We start from the raw sequence: 22,268 nt of genomic DNA on the forward strand, positions 1-22,268 counted from the left end.
GGAAAAATTGGGAACCAGCCAAGTGGCTGGTTCCGTTTCCCCCCAAAACCGGATTTTCTCAAAAAAAAAAAAAACATTGATTTTGGTCAGCAAACCGCTGAATCGGGCGGTTAACCATTCGAACGGTTTTGATTGTTTTTAATTTTTTTTTTTGTCAGAACAGACCGACCATTCGGTTCGAACGATCAGACTGTTTGACCCGATAATCGGACCCCTAACCGGTTCGGTCTTTGGGTCGGTTTTAAAAACCATGATTGGTCCGCATGAGGATAATTAGGATTTTGGGGTTTGCATTGTACATCGTAACGCAACCTAGTTCCAAGGTTTTGATGAACTTGATGGACAAAGATGGTGATGGGTGATTGTTGCCCGACCAGTTGAACGTAGTTTATACCCATCTAGCTAGAGATATCAGCATTTGTTAATGAAAAGAAAATGGGTTAGAGATGAATAAAGAAAGAATAAAACCCTTATTTCAGTTCTTTTTTTCAAAAACTAACGGAAGCCAGGAGACTGAAGGAAGAATAGAACAAAAAGCATTGTCGCCATCACTCCATTTTGGCATTATGTTTCCACTCCCTGTTGCTTCTTTTGTTGGAACAGAACTCTAGAACAATGTAGGACCATCAACAAGGGGGAAAACACCACCACTTAACCCACCAATATTCAGTTTATTCTGAGCATATAAGTCTTGAGAGAGATCAATCAAAGTAGTAGGGCACCATCAATCAAATTGGTAGAAGAGCTTGGTAGTTTTATTATGATAGTAAAGGATAATTTGATAATTTTACTATCCACTGTAATGTTCATTACTGGACTAAAGTGGCAATTTTTGAGAGTTCAATACTATAGTCTATAGTGGCATGTCTTTGAGTTCGGACATTAAATGAGATTACCCCCAAAGTAGATGATACTAATCGGCAATTTACCCTTATTAAAACGGGAAAGGGTATTTAAACCAATTTACCTCATATTTATGGAAATTAATAATTTGGCTAGAGGCTTTTGCATACGAATCTGCTTTAAACAACGAGCATTTTGGACTTGTGCTTAAGAATGTTAAACAGTCATCCACGTAAAGGAAGTGCGTGAGATGCTCTCTCTTCCCCAAACAAAGGCTTCAGCTCTCCTGCCTCTATCGCTGAGGAAGAAAATTTTGTCATCGTAACGGGAAAATCTATGATGCCGAACAGATATGATACCGGAAGAATTCTGATTTCTGACCCATGAATTTGCTTCCCTTTTAAACTTTTTTTTATTCAATCATCGTCAAGTACTGGGAAATTTTCAAAGCCAGTCTTTTTGAGCTGTAGGATCAGATAGATTGAATGCGTAAACTGTAAATCCAATCAAATTATTGGCTCTGCTCCCAATAAAAGATCATTCTAACACGATCTATGTTCGCACATCAGACATGGTGGAACGTGTTCGGATGACTTTTAGTTGGGAACAGATCCCAAATTCCCAACTCGTCACTTCGCTTGGCATCCCTCACGTATCCTGTTCCCACTTCCCACCTCTTAATCCCCCTCCAATGTCGCTCCGGGTCTGTTACCAACAGAGTGTTCCCACATCCTTACACACAGAACACCACCGCCATGTATTGAAAATATCTCCCTATAAATAAAAAATACCAATACAGAAATTTTCCTGATGAACGGCTCCGAAAGGCTGTGATCATGGTGTGAGGACCGTTCTGTGAAGACTGAATTCATACTTAAAAAAAAAAAAAAAGCCAATAAATGTAAGTTACAAATGCCAGCAGAGGAAAACCATTGTTTTCCAGGAAAGTTGAAATATGAGAGAACCAAAGAAATCAAATTATGATGCGGAACTAGGAATTGCAGAATATATATCAATACAATACACAGGCCTCCAAATCCCAGACAACAAACTTCCAATTTGTTTTTAGTGACTGCAAAATGATTGATCCTCTTGCCTTTGTCACACTATAATTCATAATTGCTGAAAAGTTCCTCTCTGATCTCACAAAGTCGAGAGGAGTTTTAACTGTTCATCTTCTTCCATCAGGCAGCAAGTAATCTTAGAGTAACCTTAGAACCCCTCTGTATTCCAAACTACAGACGACCCTCTTTTCCTGAACTCACATGGACGGAAACCACTCATGGCCTTCCCCACCAATGCCATAGCAGCAATACTTGGAAATTGCTTCCTTTCTAGTTCCTCTGAAGCTGCCTTGGAACCGTGTGGTTCACAAACATAAGTTGATGCTGGCTTCATCAATGGCGCCACTGCATGATGGCGACACCATCTCTGAATCCAAGAATGTGATAGATCCCAACTTTCCTTCATCAAACCCATGGAAGAACATTCCCCACTAGTCAATAACATCACGGCTTTATCTGATTCCATCTGTCCCTTCCCAAAACGTTTACCCAATATGGGCTCAGAGGTACTTCTGCCATAATTCATGACTGTGCCAAACAACTTATTTACTTTTACATTGGATGATGCATCTCCCAGTTTTGAACTTTTGGTATCGTGAGCAAGAGAATTGGAAGCACTTGGCTTGAGACGCTTAACCCATCTGTTGCCAGGATCCAGGCCTTGAGCGCTCTCCTGTTGAGGACTAAAGATTGAATCATCAGGCTGCTCAGTGTGGGAAAGAAGGTAATCCACATCCAAACTCTCAGTTCTTGATGTGCTCAACCCTCCGTTATCCATTGTGCCTGCTGCAGCTGAAGAGGCAGGAGCCTCCTGGCTCCTATCAAAAACTTCTGTCTGTGCTTTTATACTTTCAATTTCTTTAAATGAAGCCGTCTTTACTTCAGCTTTTGTGGGACCATGGTCGACCATGACACACTGCAAAACATGCTGTTGATGATGATTGAGTTATCCATTTTCCAAATTAGCCTCGCCACATGATGGGCATAGATACATGTGATGGAAAATGGCCAATGTTAGAAATAGTAATTTTTTTATAAACTATTTCATAAAATTTTGGTTCCATACTTTAAAGCAGAGACTTTTTTTTTTTTTTTTGGGGGGGGGGGGCGGTTCGCTGTTTAGAAAACACAGGTTTTGAATCCTGATCACACACGATTAGACATGTGATGTCAGCAATCAAACTGCCTATGCAAGTATGTATTATGTTCTACATTTCTTGTCACGTGATTTATGTTCACGGGAATTCTTATCTTGGAAAGTTTCATCCTCATGGCTTGATATGTCTATAATATTCAAAGGGACCCCATCTTGGATTTCCTGCGCTAGATATCAGCTCAAAGTAGCTAATCACCTTTAACAAAAAACATAAAAAAAAAGAAAGAAAAAAGAGTAGCTGATTGCAACTTCGTGGGAAGAAAATTATCAAAGGCATTGATTGCTACAAGGAAACCTGTGTACAACATGAATAGACATTTCCTGGGAAACCTGCTTGGGTTCTTTCCCTTGTTCATTTTGAGGGTATTTCCTCCTAAACAAACTTAGCACCCAATTTAGGAGATCCTTCCAATTTGCACTTACCTGTATCCTCCCTGAAGTAATGTCGTCCTTGACAACTATGATATGATTAAAGCTCCAAAAGACTCTAGAAATTATATGTAGATAGGGGTTGAAATGTTGAATAATAAGGGGGTCTCAACAGATGAGGGGATCTCAAACTTTACTTAACAGGAACCATGATCTCATTTAATGGGGTCCAATCAGATAAGAAGAAAAATTTTACACGATGACTTTAAGGCCTGTGGTATCTATCATATGGAGCAAAGTGCAATTCATTCAAAAAACAACATTTCATAAAACGAACACACTTGAGATTAGGTGTTGAGATGGATGCATGACAAAACTAGAAAGGCTAAAACTGGAAAAAGATTGCACAATTGGAAATCTAGGAGCCGATTATCAAAAAAGAAAAAAAATGGAAATCTAGGAGCCTCAATAGGTGATAAAATGAAGTAGAATAAGATGGTCTGTGAAGTAGACTAAGAAAAAATTCATAAAATGAGTATACCATGAGAAACATATTGTGACGGATATGTCAAAATTAGAGATGCATGAATACTTGGGAATTTGAGGGTGGGCTTCGGCATAACAGTTGGGTTGCTGCGTTCAACCTGGGAGACCAGGGTTCAAACCTTGGAACAGCTTCTCTGTGGAGCAAGGCTGCGTACACCTAAAGATCTTGCATATTGATATTGGCAAGAACCACGTGCACAGGGCTGCCCTTGAATACTTGAGAAAAAAGAGAGAATGAGAAGGAAAGTATAAAGATATGTTGCCTGCCCCTATCCATCTATTTATATTAAAATAATGATGTTGTACAATGACCATTCTACCCCTGCTACCCAATCTAATATACTCTGACTAAAGAACTCCTTTAGGCACATGGCTTCCTATCTTTTCAAGAAGTATCCAAGAAGTGGATACTTCCACTCTCAAAATTTCAAATAAAAGCCTTCTTCCTTAGACACATCTCTACCCGTTCTAAGAAAAAAGTAAGGTAGTTAACTCTACGTCTCCACTCTTAAAAAAAGTGCTAACTATATGGGGTCCGCTACATAAATCATGTTTCGCCATTCAATTCTGTTTAATGCCATGTACATTGTTAAATTAGAGCACTTAAATCATTTATTACTATGTCGGCCCATGTCCCTAAGTTTTAACAAGTTCCCAATAGCCTAAATAAATCTTACTCTACTAACCAGTAAGGATTTAAAAATTTAAAACAAAACAAAGGAATGACAAAATAGAGAACTAGGTCCAAATTTAATTGGTTTGAATCACATGAATCATGTAAATTGTGAGATTTATGAATTAATCATAAGACTCAAACAATAATGTAAGATTTAAAAAAATCAGTTGTAAGATTTGAATCCAAATCCTTGGGATTCATGATTTTATCCATGAATTGTAATATTCTTAGAACTATGGCCAAGGTACACAGGAAATAAAAAAGCTAAATGAGGATAAAAGACTGAACAAAAATAGATTAAATTTTTTAACGAGGAACGAAAAAAGAAGCAGAATGAATAACTGGAAATTAGCAAGGTCCACCTGAGAAAACATACAAGAGGAAGGATTTGTTGCGTACCTTATTTGATGTATGCAAAGCTTCACCTGCAAATCATAGATAGGTAAGGGACATTAGGCCGGGAAAATTTATGCTCATAGATGGTGTTCCACAAATGAAAACTGACAAGGCCGCATACCTGGAGGAGAGCTCCTGGAATGAAAAACATCCATGTCCATAGTGTCAGTTTCATCTGATGATTCATTCTTCAAAACTAGTGAATCAGTTTTGGCATCCTCAACATCTTCTTTTCCTTCTTGGTATGTGGAGTTCTCTAGAGGCTCAAGCTTTTGCTTACCATGCGAACCAAAATTAAAAGGTAATGTAAGCAGTTCATAGAATGCACTTCCTTTGAATTTTGTAGACACCATTGACTCTCTGATAATTTGGCCTCCCTTCAACATGTTAACATCAGTCTTTTTTGTGATCAACAAATGATGAGTTGTCTGAGAAAACTTTGATGGGCCACCAGGGACTCCTTCCACAGAATCAACTGTGGTACAAATTCTCAGAGTTTCTACATCATTAAAAGAACAACTTGGAGTTCTGTGTAGTGATCTATATCCATAGTTTAACTCCTCCAACTTGGATTCCCCAGCAGAGCTGCTGTGGCTTGGTAAAATTCCAGAAATAGGAAAGTTACGCTTCTTACCTTGTTTTCCAATTAAAAATGGGGGACTCAAATCAGTAATTGAAGGATCAGGCAGTTTCAAGATTTCACTCTTCTGCTCCAAATATGGATATCTGGAATTTCTAGCATTTGGATGGTTATCCATCTCCTTATCACAGATTAAAAACTTAGAAGAGGCACCATAATTAGATGTTTCATAATGATGAAGTTTACTTTTCTTGAGGTTTTCTTTGGATGATAATCCAGAGTACTGATCAATTTCTTCATTTTTGTAGCCAACGGATTTTAATGGCATCTGTACAGACTTAAAATCACAAGGCATAATATTATATCTCGACTCCATATGACCACCCCACAATGGCCTCCAGGCAGGGAAGGTTTTCTTTTCTAGAATCTTATGAGAATTCACCAGCTTCCCAGAAATTTGTGATATATCTTCAGTCAGATGATATTCTCTAGATGAACATTCTAATCCAGAAGTACATAATTCAAGCATTTTTGAGTGAAAATGGGACTCAGTTCTGCCATCCATGGCAGTAACATGCCCAGTGTTGTCATTGAATTGAAACCTGGATGGCTGCCTGTCATTGAAAGGTTGATTGTTTTTTGAAGCTAAAATATATTCTTTCTTTTTATCAAAATTGAAAATTGGAAAGGATTGCCATGTTGAACTTGCATTTCTGTAATTTCTTAAGTTCATTGCCACCATCTCATCTGCCATTTCAACTCTTCCAGTTTCAGTTATTTTTTCAACTCGCTTTCCATATTGGGAAACACTGGATTCCACCTTTAAGCCTTGTTCACGTCCCCACTCATTCATGTGATCCAAAACATTGTCTGGATGCACATCTACAACTGACCCTGTGACCTTAGGCTCATCAGTTTCCACGGGCATGGGGCTCTGCCTAGTATCATGATGCTCTTGCTTGCTTTCATTGTGAGGACAGATATGGTTATGAACCCGTGAAGCTGAGTCACAGTTTGTTTTCATCCAATGGGCCATCCACACAGATTGGTATGGGTGTAATGACTCCCTGACTTTTGTATCACCATCGTGAAAACTTTGCACAACATGGTCTGACATGATGAGTTAGAATAATATCTAAAACAATTTGAAGCTAAAATGATCCCCCATCAGAATGCCAGTACTTCCCTCTCACAATGCAGCTAAGAAGATAATGGTCAGAGACCAGGCTCAATCAATAGTGCATTATGATACATGATCTGCTTGGGGAAAGGGGCAAAAGATACTTCTGTTTAGCAACTATCAAAAGATTTTTTTAAAGGATACAGCAATAAAATAATCAAATAACAACCTACTTGAAACAAGAAATGGATCAAGCAACCTTTTGCTTCATTTTAGATTGAAAGGGGGAAAAGAGAGCAATTTCTGTTTCTTCCAAGGAAAGATGGATATATGTAGCTGGTAATCAAAACTTGCATTTATCATTGTTTTTTCTTTTCTAGTTTTCCCTATCAGTAATTAAAGGTTGGGAGGTCATTTTTTTGTGCTTTGGAGAATAATTGAGCATCAACAACTTCTATCCCCAAGGCTATTGTTTCAAGGAACAAAATAGGCAAAAAGGTATTAGTGGGTGAACATAATTTTTTAACCCAAAATATGGTATAACAGGTAAAAGAATTATGAGTTGATAGTTGGTTTTGACCCTTTTCCCTTATTTTTGATAGATTTAAGTTTGGGTTTGGTAATTGGAAATTCCACATGAGGGTTCTTTAACTTCAAGCATATATAGGAACTCTATGTTGTGTTGATATAGTAATTATATGGCAATTCCTACAAGTTTGAGGACCAAATAGACAAAAACAAAGGAAATCTGTGTTTGTCTGTCTGCATGTATGTGTTTGAGAGAGAATAATGGAAAATTAGCACATCAAGCAACCCATAAGTTATGATATACAGATACCCATAGTCCTATACATGCCTAGCATATTGGTATTGGGTATGATAGTGTTTTAAATGTGAAAGATGAAAAATCAGGCACATGCCTTAACAAATGAGGCAACACTTATAAAAAAATAAAAATCTTACTATACAAGAATTTACAAATCTAAATTTGAAAAATAAATAAAATATTTCAAATAAGTCTATTAGCTCAAGGGGTCAGAATATAGTTGATGGGGGGTGATTTGGCCCGACCTCGTAGCTCAGGTACACGTGGGCGTGACCTTGCTCAAACAGTGACTCAGCATGACAGCGCAACGGACGTGAGCACAACTCGGAGGGGAAGTCCCACCGAGTTCAGCACGGCAACTCGGCAGGTAAACTACTCGCCGAAAGCCGCCTTGCCCGCACCTCCTCCCCGGGGTTAAGGCACTTCGGGGGGTCCCGAGTTCGGGGCACCCTGACCCCTTTTGAGACCCGAGCTCCTCCCAATGGACCTCGAACCACCCCCAAGCAAGAACGCACTGATTCTTCTTCGGACGCCCCGAGGCACAAAGACCTCAGGTCAGCTAGCTCGGCATAACCGGCTACAGGCAGCCCGTCACTCAAAGGACAACCCAGGTCAAGGTAATTCGAAGGAGAACAGTTCGGTATACCACAGAAGGGCTTCCTGCCCGACCACCGTACCCGACAAACCTACGAACAGCAAGCATGTCCCCTCGCCGCACCTGCCACCTTTAGAAAGGCGTCCCACACCTGACAGACACATACCCTGCACGACGGCCCCGCACCTGCCACCTCAGTCCTGCCTATAACGGCTGTGGCAGGCTAACAATGGCGGTTATACCTGCCTTGTCAGAAGTCAGAGGGCCTGAAGCAACGGAATTCAGTTATAAGGAGCTTATTCTCAAGGAACAAGGTATCTTGAATGACTAGCGCAACCTGCACTCTTAGTTTTCGTTCTCCTTCAGCTTCTTGTACACAATACTAACTTAAGCATCGGAGCGTCAGGAAACCCCCCGGGAGTTCTTCCTCTTTTCTCTCATTTCAGGTACCTCTCAGGAGCCACGCGAGCGCCAGCTAGGAGTGACCGGATTGTGCTACATCATTTGGCGCCGTCTGTGGGAAACGCTTCAAAAGGCTTTTCTCTCTAAACTCTTTCAGTTTTTTTTTCCTCCTTGAAACAATCCAATGCTCATGGCTTCCTCTAGCAACGTCGGACGAAGCACGGAAATGGAAAATTCCAGGGAACAACCCCAACTTCCTACTACCTGTATCGGACAGTTCATCGTTCCCCTCTCAGCGGACGGAATCCCCAGCTTGAACGTGCCCCTCACAATGGCACCTGTCATCGCCCCACTCCCTGCTATAGTCGGAACGGCGTTCACCAAACCTTCGGTCGTGCCCCCAGCGGCCAGCCCGAACCAACTGGAGGACCTGATGCAGTGCATGAGGGCCATGCAGGCTCAAATGCAACAGTTCCAACAACTTCAGCTCTATCAACAACACATACTGCACCAGGTCTCCCGGTATCAATATCAGCAGCAGTTCCCCCAGCTGCCCCAACCTCAGCTTCAGCAGCCTCAGCTCCCGCCTCAGCGCCCAGCCTCACAGCAAGCCAAGTCTCGCCGCCAGAGCAAGCACCCCTCCGGCCGAGGAGAGGCCCCCCAAAATCTCCCAAAAAATTAGGCCTCCCCCCACGGCAGATGGGATAGATCGGCTACCCCGATCTCGCCGCAGGCGGACAGGTCGGGAGGACCCCGGCTCGACAGGTCTACGTCGCCTCGACAGTCGAAGTTTGGAACCCCGATCCTTGAAAACCGGTTCGAGATCCTGGCAACAGACTCCAAGCAGGACACCTCTGTCCACAGCCATCACCAGCAGGCCGGGCTACTCCCTGCGCAGACCATTCCGGACAGCGCAGAGGTGAGCAGCACGAACGCCAAGCCCACCAAGAAGCAGAGGCGCCACCGCTGAGCTCGCCGATCTGTCACCCGCGATTTGCCCGAGCTCATGGGCAAATAAGAGGTCAGCTCGGCCGAAGCCAAAGCTCCCCTCCTCTCAGTTCTGTCCCCCCTGTCTTCCGAACTCCTAGCAGTCCCAATGCCTAAGGACTTCAAGCTCCCCCCTCTTGACAAGTATGACGGGTCGTTCGACCCGAATGATCATGTAGATGCCTTTCAGTCACAGATGCACCTAGCGCGAGCCAGTGAGTCGTGCATGTGCGTGGCCTTCTCCACTACTTTCAGGGGAGCAGCCCGCACGTGGTACCGGAACTTGGCACCCGGGTCGATAAGAAGTTGGGCGCAGTTCGCACAAGCCTTCACGTCCCACTTCGTCACCAGCAAACGGTGCCTGCGAACTGAAGAAAGCCTCCTCAACATAGCACAAAGAGAGGGAGAGTCCATCCAGAGCTATATCAAGCGGTTCAACGACGCTTGTATGCAGATACCGCGCCTGGACCCCGCCGTACGCCTTGCAGCAGCCAAGAAGGGCGTGACGCACAAAGAGTTCAAGTCGCACATGGTCGTCAACCAACCCGCGACCATAACCGAGTTTCTGAAACTTGCGGATAAGTTCATAGCAACCGAAGAGGAGATCAACCAGAAGGGCGAGGGCGCACCCGAAAAAAGAAAGAGAGAAGGAGAGCCTTCCAGTCAAGGGGACAGCCGAAGAAAAAAGGAAACAATCCGGGGGGTAAAGCCGAGTCAATTGTTCCGAGCTCCTATACTGGACCGAGCTGATTACACCCCACTGAACGCGAAGCGGGCCGAAATCCTGATGGCGATCAAGGACGCCCCGTACGTGAAGTGGCCACCCCGTTTGAGGGGGAATCCCAATGAAAGAAATAAGTCTGTATTGCAGTTTTCACAAAGACCACGGTCACAGTACCGAGAGCTGTAAAATCTCCGCGACGAGATAGAGGAGCTCATCCATCGCGGATATTTGAGAAACTTTGTACAAAATAATAATAATAACAATATTAATAGAACAGGTCGGCAAGGGGAGCATGGTAAAGATGCTCCCGAGTCCAGCAACAGGCCAGCCGAACAACCGCAGAGGCAGCCTCCAGAGGAGAGGCCAGTTCGGGGGACAATCCACATGATAGTGGGAGGTTCGATCGTTGCGGGTTGCACTTCAGCAGCAGCTCGGACGTCAGTTCGTGAGGCCACCCGGGAAGGGCGGAACCCCTCAAAGGGGCCGAAGACGGGAGACCCAATTTTTTTCACAGAAGACGATGCGCGAGGGGTCCACTACCCCCATGATGATGCACTCGTAATAAAGCTAAGAATCAACAACTTCGAGGTCAGGCACGTACTCGTGGACTCAGACAGCTCAGCCGACATCCTTTTCAAAGCTGCGTTCGACCAACTTCAGTTGCAGAGAAGCGACCTGAGGCCTACGGACACCTCTTTAGTGGGCTTCAGTGGAGAGGAAGTCCGCCCCCTTGGGAAAGTAACAGTACCTGTAGAGATCGGCACATGGCCTTGTGTGGTCAGATTCGAACATAACTTTCTGGTGGTAGCGACCCCCTCCCCCTACAATGCCATAATAGGTCAACCAATCACCCATGTCCTACGGGCGGTGTCTCCACTTACCACTTGGCTATGAAGTTCCCAACAGACTTCGGTGTGGGAGTAGCGCGGGGCGACCAGCTCGAGTCTCGTAAGTGCTACGTTGCCGCCCTGAAGGGGAAAACAAAGGTGGTCGATGACCTCGAACTGGAACGACCCACGGAGCAAGGCGAAGAGCAAGCCGCGCCCACGGAAGAAACAGTCGCGGTCCCGACCTCAACAGCAAACCCAGCTCGGACGCTTCAGATCGGCGCTTCCGTCCAGGAGCCCCTACGATCCGAATTGGTAAGCTTTTTACTTCAAAATTTAGATATTTTTGCATGGTCCGCGGCAGAGATGCCCAGTATAGACCCCGAACTCATAACTCACAAGCTGAACACTGATCCTGTAGTTAGGCCCGTTAGACAGAAGAAACGCAACCTAGCCCCGGAACGGTGGAAAGTGATCGACGAGGAAGTCGAGAAGCTCCTCGCAGCAGACTTCATAAGAGAAGTCCACTACCCGAGCTGGGTAGCCAACCCCGTCCTGGTAAAGAAGGCCAACGAAAAGTGGCGCATGTGCGTCGACTACACCGACCTAAACCGGGCTTGCCCGAAAGACTGCTTCCCGCTCCCTAGAATCGACCGTTTGGTGGACGCAACCTCAGGACATGAGTTGCTAAGTTTCTTGGACGCCTATTTGGGGTATAACCAAATCAAGATGGACCCGACGGACGAAGAAAAGACTGCCTTCATCACGGAATTCGGCCTTTACTGTTACAAGGTTATGCCCTTCAGTTTGAAAAATGCAGGAGCAACCTTTCAAAGGCTCGTAAATAAATTGTTTGCGCCGTTAATCGGCAGAAAAGTAGAATGCTATGTAGACGACATGGTCGTCAAAACTCAATTCTCACATGAATTAATAAAAGACTTGCATTCCGTTTTAGAAATTTTGCGTAAGTTTAATATGAGATTGAACCCAAACAAGTGTGTGTTCGGTGTGACCTCGGGTAAGTTCCTAGGATACATCGTTAACCGGCGCGGCATTGAAGCCAACCTGGATAAGGTTAAGGCCATCTTAGACATGAGACCACCCCGTAAGTTGAAGGAGGTTCAGAGGTTGAATGGCCGCATAGCCGCCCTTAGCCGCTTCATGTCCAAATCGGCAGACCGTTGTCTGCCATTCTTTAAGGCAATCAAGAGCAAAGGGTTCGAGTGGACCCAAGACTGTCAGCTCGCATTTGACGAGCTCAAGAAATACCTTGCTAGTGTGCCAATCTTAACCCGGCCCGAGGAGGACGATGTTTTAAAACTGTACCTCTCGGCAAACGACGAAGTAGTCAATTCGGTACTAATAAAGGAAGTAGATCGGGTCCAACGACCCATCTATTATGTTAGTAAAGTATTGCAGGGAGCAGAGATGAGATACCCGAAGATAGAAAAGCTAGCGTACGCACTGGTAATTGCAGCTCGGAAGCTCCGCCCGTACTTCCAGGCTCACACTGTTATCGTTCTCACTGACAAACCTTTGAGGCAAGTCTTACTTAAGCCCAAGGTCTCTGGTCGGTTGACGAAGTGGGCCGTTGAGCTCAACGAGTATGATCTCCATTACAAGCCGCGAACTGCCATTAAGGCCTAAGCCTCGGCAGATTTCATCGCCGAGTGCACATTTGGCTCTAAAGCCCCCAGGCCGGTTAAGCACGAGGCTCCCAACTCGGGTGAGCCCGAAGCTCCCAGGCCGGTCGAGTCCAAGCCCCGTGAGGTAGTAACCAGTGTGGCATCTCTCCTAGTTCGGCCAAGCCCGAGCTGGGATGAGGAGCCCAGGATCCTTCACGTAGATGGCTCCTCAAACCAGCAGGGCAGCGGAGCCGGAATAGTTCTACACGGCCCAAGTGGCACGAAACTGGAGTATGCGTTACGCTTCGAGTTCACGGCATCTAACAATGAAGCGGAGTACGAGGCGTTGATAGCTGGACTAGCTCTAGCCAGAGAAGCAAGCCCCGTGAGGTAGTAACCAGTGTGGCATCTCTCCTAGTTCGGCCAAGCCCGAGCTGGGATGAGGAGCCCAGGATCCTTCACGTAGACGGCTCCTCAAACCAGCAAGGCAGCGGAGCCGGAATAGTTCTGCACGGCCCAAGTGGTCAACCAGGTCACTAGCGAGTACGAAGCTCGCGAGCCAACCATGATCGCCTACTTAGCCAAAGTCAGAAAGGCCCTGCTCAACTTCCAGTCACACTTTATCAGACAAATCCCTATGTCAGAGAATGCAGAGGCCGACGCCCTGTCCAGGTTAGCCAGCACCAGCGACATCACCATGAGAACCGTATACATAGAGGACCTGTCTCGACCTAGCATTCTCAAGGGGGCAGAGGAGGTCGCTCCCGTCGTCCAAGCAGAATTGAGCTGGATTGACACGCTCGCGAGCTTCTTGCTACACGAGACCCTCCCTGCAGACCGCAATGCAGCTAGAAGGGTACAGCGCTAGGCAACCAAATATGTCATGATAGACGAACAACTATACTGGAGATCTTACACGCTACCCTACTTGCATTGCTTGCGACCTACCGAAGCCAAGCTCGTACTCCGCGACACCCATGAGGGTCTGTGCGGTGGGCACTTAGGGGGCAGGGCCCTCGCCCAAAAGGCACTCCGACAAGGGTATTATTGGCCAACAATGAAGGCAGACGCTATTGAGCTCGTCAGAAAATGTGACAAATGCCAGAGACATGCCAATATTCACCACCAACCCGCTGTCGACCTCAAGTATCTCACCAGCCCGTGGCCCTTTGCTTAGTGGGGTATCGATCTACTCTGGCCATTCCCGCCAGCAATGGGTGGAAGGAAGTTCTTAGTAGTGGCAGTGGACTATTTTACCAAGTGGGTAGAAGCTGAACCCCTCGTGATGATCACAGCCCGAAATGTCCAAAACTTCTTTTGGAAGAACATCGTGTGCCGCTTCGGATTACCTCGGGTATTGATCTCCGACAAAGGCAAGCAGTTCGAGGACATCAAATTTCAAGACTGGTGCCGAGACATGGGGATCCAACAGAATTTCACTTCAGTCGCGCACCCTCAAGCAAACGGCCAGGCAGAAGTCACGAATAGAGCCATCCTCCGCGGACTAAAGGCATGGCTGGACCGAGCTAAAGGATTGTGGCCAGATGAACTACCCAGTGTCCTATGGGCCTACCGAACCACGGAGAAGACCGCCACGGGAAAAACACCCTTCAACCTCACCTACAGCACTGAAGTAGTGATCCCCGCAGAGATCGAAGTACCTACGTTGCGGCCAGAAACATACAGTGATCAGACAAACGAAGATGAGCTACGTACCAACCTCGATCTACTCGACGAAGTAAGGGACCTCGCGTACATTAGGACCGCAGCCTACCAGCAGAGAGTAGCTCAGTACTATAACGCCAGGGTCAAGAAGCGGAACATCCGCGTTGGCGACCTGGCCCTTCGTAAAGTTATGGTACCTGAGCCCGGCGCTGGCAAGCTCAGGTCCAACTGGGAAGGTCCTTACCGAGTGAAACGAGTGCTCGGGGAAGGAGCATACAAGCTCGAGACCCTCGAAGGGAAACAAATACCTCGAGCATGGAATATTGTCAACCTGAGGCAATATTATCTATAAGAATCGAGTAGGCCACGAACCACTCCCTAAGCCTAAGGGACAGAATACCGAGTTAACATGACCTCGGCACAACAGGACCCAGCCACCTCTATGGCATGAGCAGACCCCGAGAGTGGGCCACGAGCCAACTCCTCCAGCCTAAGGGCTAAAACGCCGAGCTAATGAAAAGACCTCGGTAGCATACAGGACTTAGTGGCCTCATCAGCATGAACTAAGTACTTACAACGCCCAAGGTGCAGGCGGTTCGGGCACAAACCTTGTAACGAATAGCCCGCCCTGGCATGCAACGAGTCGAACCCGTTAAGGACAGCCAATGTCAACTTAGCTTAAGTACAGACAGGTCGGGCATGTACCCTACTTTGTCACTCACTTCGGGTATGCAACTCTAATAGCTTGGGTGTTAAGATCGCCTTAGTAAAAATAAAGAGCGCGCCAGAAAAAGCCAAGTGCCACTCCAGCATGGGGAAATTCAAGAACGGACTACGAATCCCTCCCAAAGCCTAACGGCCACAAAACGCCAAACTCACAAAACCTGGTTATCTCTAACCCTTAAGGGAAAGACAGCTCGGGTATGAATCCTACGGCGTCTACACCCCTATTGCTCTTACACAACTCGGGTAACCTATACATTAAATTGACCAGCTCGGTGTCCACTCACACTTAGAAGTATTTTCGCACTAAGAGATACTCGAAAGAAACTATGTTTCATTAAAAAGAGAGTTCAGGTACAAGAATTTTTACCCGAGCTCAAAGGCTCAGGATAAGTACATTCACAGTTCAGAAAGGAAAAAGACTAAGTTACAAGAGCAAACTACTTCGGGGGCCCGCTGCCTCTATTAGGGACCCCCTCGGGGACAGTGTCTGGACCGGCATCCTCTGCTCCATCTTCGGGACCTTCATCCTCGGAATCGGGGTCGTCTTTTGACTGATGCACGATGTCGTCAGTAATCCGCGAAGTAGTAATGGTGCTCGTGTCCAGCTCGGGGTAGAGGTGCCTGATCAGCCACCGACTGAGCTTGAAGCCCTTACGGTAGGCCTCCGTCATCACATCGTCGAATCTCGAAGAGTTGACATAGTCAATGACGGCCTAGGTCTTGGCCTCCTCGAGAGCACCTTCAAAGATTGCAGTCTTCTCCCTTATGTCCTTCTAGAGGTACCCCACTTCATGCTCCAGTCTCCCCTTCGCCTCCTTGAGGCCTTGTACCTCAAGCCTCAGGGCATCCCGCTCAGCCTTGAGGCTGCTCACCTCGAGCCCTAAGGCCTCCTGACCGACCTTGAGACCGTTCACTTCGGCCCTCAACTTGTCTTTATCTCGAGCCAGCTCTCCCTTCTCTGACATTAACACCTCGATGAAACTCTTTTGAGACAAGGCGTCGCTCTCCAAGTGGTGAACCTAACAACGAGCTGCCCTCAACTCAGTATGGGCTACGCGAGACGATTCCTCAGCCTCTAGAGCCCACCTCAAATGTCGATCTGATTGGAGGGTCAAGGCGGGAATGGCGGAGTTCACCTGCAAAAAGGAGAACCGATTAAGAGGGAGACCACCAAAAAAAAAAAGAGAGAAGAAAGAGAAGAAGAGAGAAGAGAAAAAGAAGGGGAACTCACCACCATAGTATGGGTGACGGCTCGGGTGCCGAGCTGACCAGGAGTGAGTTCGGTCCACTCGCTGACCTCCCCCGAGTATGCAGCCAGCTTACTCTTCTTCAGGCTACACTAGGGGTTCAAGATAGTTTGGCTCCCCTGACCCTCCGAGCTGGAAGCCGTCATCTCCACATCATTAGTAGAGCTCTCGGAGACCTCGGCAGCAGCTTCAGCAAGATGAGCCCCGGCAGCAGCAGCGTTGGCCTCGACAACGCTTTCTCTGGCAAGTCTAGTGTGCTCGGCAGCAGGCTCGGCGGGCTTAGCGGCAGGTTCCGCCATCACCTCGGGTCCCTTAGGCACAGCCCCCTCTTCCAAGTCGATGACGGGCGCGGCTACCACCTCGGGCCCCGAGGCTGAAGTCTGCGGAAGTGGAGGCTTGGCTGAAGCTTGCGGGGACCCAACGTGCGCCTTCTTTGCCACGCGTTTCTTCCTCTTCATCTGGTGGAAGAGCTTCTGGTTGTCTATTTTTTCCGCCTCCATGGGACCTGCGGTGAAACACGACATCAGTAACCCGAAGCAAATATATGAGCAGAAAGCCAAAGTGGGGAAAATCTACCCGGACTCAAGCTCGCTCAGACGAGCTTCTCCTCAGAAGTGAAGTCTTTATAATGCAACCCGAGTTGAGCCAGTGACTGGAGCTCCTTCTTGGTCTTCCCGTCCAGGATGATACCAGGGTCTTGAACGGCTATCCTCCAATCGGTGGGGAAGGGCCACCCCGTACTGCTCCGGACTACGAAGTAATCCCGCTTCCAAGCTGGAACTTTGCTCGGGAGCTTGTGCATGAGTTTAAAACCCGGGCGGGGGGACATGTAGTAAGACCGCCTATGCCCGGGGAGAGCGCCCGAAGCGCTCTTCTTTATAGCCAAAATCGTACTGAGAACATCTAAATCTATGGAGAGGGAACGGTCAAAACAAAGAGAAATGGACCCCACTACATTCCGTATGGAGTTCGGGTGGAGTTGATCCAGGGTGATGTTAAAGTGTACCAACACCTCAACGATCAAAGGGTGAAGTGGAAGTCTGAGCCCGGCTATCAGTTGCTCCCTGAAGATCACGATCTCGTTGGGACCGTGCTCCCATGGGAAGTTGCCGGTGGGAAGACTATATGAGTACTCGCTAGGGAGGCGGAACCTCTGTATGAGGTCATGAAGCCTCTCCGAGGTCATTATGGAAGGCCCGAACTGATCTGGTTCCCGACCTCGGTGGAAGGTGGACGCCAGATGACCCGAAGCCACCCGTACTTCGGACGGCTGGGCAGCGGAGGGGACATCCCGAGCCGAGGTACCTACCTCGGGCTCATCGATGAGACTGTCTACACTAGACAACATACCGAACTAAAAGAAAGAAACGAACTAGAAGGGAAAAGGAAGCTCGGGAGGACTCACCAAAGAAACGCAACCAGACTGGAAGAACAGAACGACCTGGAGGACCCGAGCTAAGAGACCCCTGGCGCGATCTCAAACACTAACGACGAAAGCTTTGTGGCGAAGAAAATGGCCAAGGGACCCCCTATTTATAGCCACGACTACGGGTTCTTCAAGGCGAAAACAATTTAGCGAGTTTTTGATGTCCGCGAAGTCCAAGTCGCGTGAAGTCCGCACGTAATCTGGACGCGACTCGAATCTCTTTTCGGTCGAGCCGGGCGCTAGACTGGTACAGCTGGACGGAACATGCGACAACGCAGCATAAACACCGACGCCGAATCAACCCGGCGCGTCATGACCTCCCCGCGCTGGGTCACCGCCACCAGCGCAGGGAGTGGGGGGCAATTGATGGAGGGTGATTTGGCCCAACCTCGTAGCTCAGGTACAGGTGGGCGTGACCTTGCTCAAACAGTGACTCAGCATGACAGCGCAACGGACGTGAGCACAACTCGGAGGGGAAGTCCCATCGAGTTCAGCACGGCAACTCGACAAGTAAACTTCTCGCCGAAAGCCGCCTTGCCCGCACCTCCTCCCCGGGGTTAAGGCACTTCGGGGGGTCCCGAGTTCGGGGCACCCTGACCCCTTTTGAGACCCGAGCTCCTCCCAATGGACCTCGGGCCACCCCCAAGCAAGAACGCACCGATTCTTCTTCGGACGCCCCAAGGCGCAATGACCTCGGGTCGGCTAGCTCGGCATAACCAGCTACAGGCAGCCCGTCACTCAAAAGACAGCCCAACTCAGGGTAATTCGCAAGAGAACAGTTCGGTATACCACAGGAGGGCTTCCTGCCCGACCACCGTACCCGACAAACCTGCGAACAGCAGGAATGTCCCCTCGCCGCGCCTGCCACCTTTAGAAAGGCGTCCCACACCTGACAGACACGTACCCTGCACGACGGCCCCGCGTGTGCCACCTCAGCCCTGCCTGTAACGGGTGTGGCAGGCTGACAGTGGCAGTTATACCTGCCCTGTCAGAAGTCAGAGGGCCTGAAGCAACGGAATTCAGTTATAAGGAGCTTATTCTCAAGGAACAAGGTATCTTGAATGACTAGCGCAACCTGCACTCTTAGTTTTCGTTCTCCTTCAGCTTCTTGCACACAATACTAACTTAAGCATCGGAGCGTTCCTGCCGGGAAACCCCCCGGGAGTTCTTCCTCTTTCCTCTCATTTCAGGTACCTCTCAGGAGCCACGCGAGCACCAGCTAGGAGTGACCGGATTGTGCTACATCAATAGTGTTTTTCAAAAGAATGTTGTATTGTACATTAATCCTCCATAGGCTAAACTCTTTAAATTAAACATCATAGGTAGAATTTACAATATAGTTAATTATCTATTCAGCATTAAATTAAAGGTTAATTTATAAAAACCTAGCAATAAGCCAGGTGAGGTGCACCTCTGTTCAGCCAAGGCACACACCCACAGAATGAGCCTCACCTTTGGGACACAATTTGACTTGATAAGATACAGGATACTGTTAGGAAGATACTTAATGGAAACTTCTAGAATACATTTTATAGCATCAACACTTTCAAAATATGTAAAATTGTATGTTTTAACAATGTCATACTTGAAAAAGAATCTTTATATGTTCTGAGTTTAAATGAATTTGGTGAGATATAAGTATTGAGAAACAGCAATTAGCTATAAAGACTAGACATAGGAGCATGAGATGTGCATAACCATAATCATATCCAAGTCCAAGATCATAAGAATTGGAGTCATATCTCCATTTCCCAATACCTATCTCCATATATGTACCCATATCTAGGCATCATAGCCCATGTGTAGATACAGATCTTAGCCACTCCAAGCTTCAATAGTCCACCAGTCACCATGACAAACTAGTGCAAAAAACTCAAACTCAGCCCCCCAATATTGAGAAAGTCTTGCCACAATCCATGCCTCAATCCTATCTTTCTAAATTAAGTAAATCAACTTCTATGAAAAATGAACCTGATAATCAAGAAATTGTTTCACTACTTGCTCATAGCTAGCTATAGAATTTCCAAGATAATTCTGGTTGAGGAAAGAAAGAAAAGGCTTAAATCTATTAATTTTGAGTGTTTTTAGTAGGTTCATAGTTAAACAGTTAATGTTATTTTGCAGTTGGAATTCCTTGAAAGAACAGGACTCTTAATTTTTGTTATAAATGGTGACAAAAGCATAGATTGTCTTCATAAATAGTCACATAAAAGGATCTAAAAAGTACAGGTGCAACTTGGGTTGGCCCGAGTTAGAATTTTACACTGCCTCGGGCCGAGCCCATTCAAAATTTGACAAAAGCCCAACCCAAGCCCATTCAAATTGCACCCCTACTAAAAAGTGGGCAATAGTGTCTTAAGATAAGGTCCTCTGCTGCCCTGCTTAGAGGTTTCTCCACTTTTGGATAGGGGTGCAACTTGGGCAGGCCTAACCCAAGACTGACCTGACCCAACTTGAGTTCTTGCATGGGTTGGGCCTGCATTTTCAGGATAAAGACTGGGCTTGGGCTAAAAAACTTGGGCCTAGCCTAAACTTCAGTTGAGCTTGGGTTGAGGCTTTGGGTAGCCTTGCCTGACCCTAGCCCAGCCCAATCCAACCCGAGCTTGCCCAAACATATATATATACATGCATGCATTATATCTATAGAAAACTATATTTTTTCCTAATTATATATACACGTATGTATGTATAAAACATCTATACATATATTTGTAAATGAAACTGTACATATTTTCAATAAATTTACTCTTAAATTGGACAATAAAACCCAATGCAAGATGATCATATAAAATGTATTCATAAATTCTTTCAAACCCAACCAACCTGAGTAAGCCAGGCTCGACCACCTCTCCGATTGAGCCAGGCCAGAACCTGAGGTTTACACCTTTAGGGTTGGGCTGGGTTGACCTTCAATCCGCCCGACTTGCACCCCTACTTTTGGAGGAGCTGATCTGATACTTGGTGGTAATCTTTTGATGGTATTCATGAGATTGTGAAAATTTGGCGAACCTCGAACACAGAACGAACCTCAATTAGAAAGGAAAACGTACGAGTGAACAAGCTGCATTAGAGGATCGAGTGATGTGAGAAATCGAAAAAGGAAAAAGGCTGAAATACCTGTCTTTCTCTTTTTTAGGCAGAATTATTAAAGTTAAATGGTGATGGTGTTTCAACAAAACAATTTTGAACATTGAAGTGAGTAGATGAAAATAGAGCGTACTTCTAATATCTGAAAGCACGGTTCTTTTTTTTAAGGAGAAATTTTGTATAACACTTTGAACTGAAAACACAGTTCTTTCTTTTCTTTGTGTTTGTTCTACAGAAAGGTCAAAAATCTAAATCAACCAGTTCGCCACCGAAACCCAAACAAAAAGTGGCAGAATTAGCACAATTAGCAGCAGCAATGATTACTCTTAGCAGTAGAAACGAGTAAGTGTATGTGCTCAGCGAGACGGAAGTTCGGCTCCGAAACAGGTGTTTCCAAAGAAAATCGAATCGAGAAGAAAGGCACAAAATTCCGCCATGGATTGACTTAGAAAAATAAAGTTTTTTTTGTTCCAACTTCTAAAAGAAAAGAGAAATGAAGATACATCAAGCCATAGTTAAAGTTTCACAGGGAGAAAACAACATCAAGGGCCGTCACGCAGAAGAGAAGAGGTAAATCAAAGAAGAAAACTAAAAGAGAAGATTCAGCATCAAGATCACAAAATGCTATAAAATAAAACTGACCTCCATCAACGAAAGCAACAAGATGCAGAGCTCGAGAGCTAAACAGATACAGTCAGGATAAACCGTCTGACCAATTAGCAACCGATCCAGATACACACAAAGGGAGAGAGAGAGAGACAGAGAGACGAGTGATGATGAAGAAGAAGAGAATTGGAAGATCTGTTGCAGATGAGATTTGATAGAGGAAGAGTGGAATACAAGTTCTGCTGCTACTACTGCTACAGCTTTTTATTTCGAAGACAATTTGTGGTGCGAACTGGGAATTTTAGGAGTGGATGAGGCTTGTACGAGAGAGAGAGAGAGAGGGAAATCATAAAGCGAAGGGTCAAAGGGATGGAGAGAGCAGCCTCTACGGCTCTACCCTCTAGTAGTCTAGTTGATAATTTGGTATAAACTATAAAATATGAAGTATGAACGGCCGATGCCTTTTTTCTTTATGGCCTGAGCCACGTAAAGCAGTGGAAAGACGATGTCAACAACAACCACAAACCATTAAATAATGAATGGTGGTCCAAAAACAAACGTCCACATTCACGCGGCCCCCACCTACCATTCCTTGTATCCATTTGCGGGTTCAAATCACAAAGATTCAAATCCAAGGGATTGGAACTGGAGTAACACCCATAATAATAATATTACACAGCAATAAAACGGTTAAAGGAGGACATCATATGAGAACAAACATTGCTAATGTATGTAAGCCCATGCTTTTATCTCTGCATTTCATCTTTTTGTTCCT

At 46.1% G+C, this 22,268-nt stretch overlaps 1 protein-coding gene across 4 annotated transcripts; it reads right to left on the reverse strand.

Moving 5' to 3' along the window:
• Positions 1-1,799: 1,799 nt before the first annotated feature.
• On the reverse strand, positions 1,800-21,921 carry LOC104595647 (uncharacterized). 4 transcript variants are annotated; one of them, XM_010256475.3, is made up of 5 exons: positions 21,530-21,921; positions 20,624-20,809; positions 5,172-6,887; positions 5,054-5,079; positions 1,800-2,835 (listed from the first exon to the last, which is right to left on the reverse strand). In XM_010256475.3, the coding sequence occupies exons 3-5, from the start codon at positions 6,745-6,747 to the stop codon at positions 2,056-2,058; spliced, it is 2,382 nt and encodes a 793-aa protein (XP_010254777.1). In that variant the 5' UTR covers positions 6,748-6,887; positions 20,624-20,809; positions 21,530-21,921; the 3' UTR covers positions 1,800-2,055. The 4 variants fall into 4 exon arrangements, with proteins under 4 accessions (XP_010254777.1, XP_010254778.1, XP_010254776.1 ...); XM_010256476.3 differs by having other exon boundaries at positions 1,800-2,823; positions 20,624-20,861; XM_010256474.3 differs by having other exon boundaries at positions 20,624-20,861.
• Positions 21,922-22,268: the final 347 nt, after the last annotated feature.

This window comes from Nelumbo nucifera, chromosome 5 (genome assembly GCF_055504915.1).
Source record: "Nelumbo nucifera cultivar China Antique chromosome 5, China Antique-T2T, whole genome shotgun sequence".
Taxonomy (NCBI): Eukaryota; Viridiplantae; Streptophyta; class Magnoliopsida; order Proteales; family Nelumbonaceae; genus Nelumbo; species Nelumbo nucifera.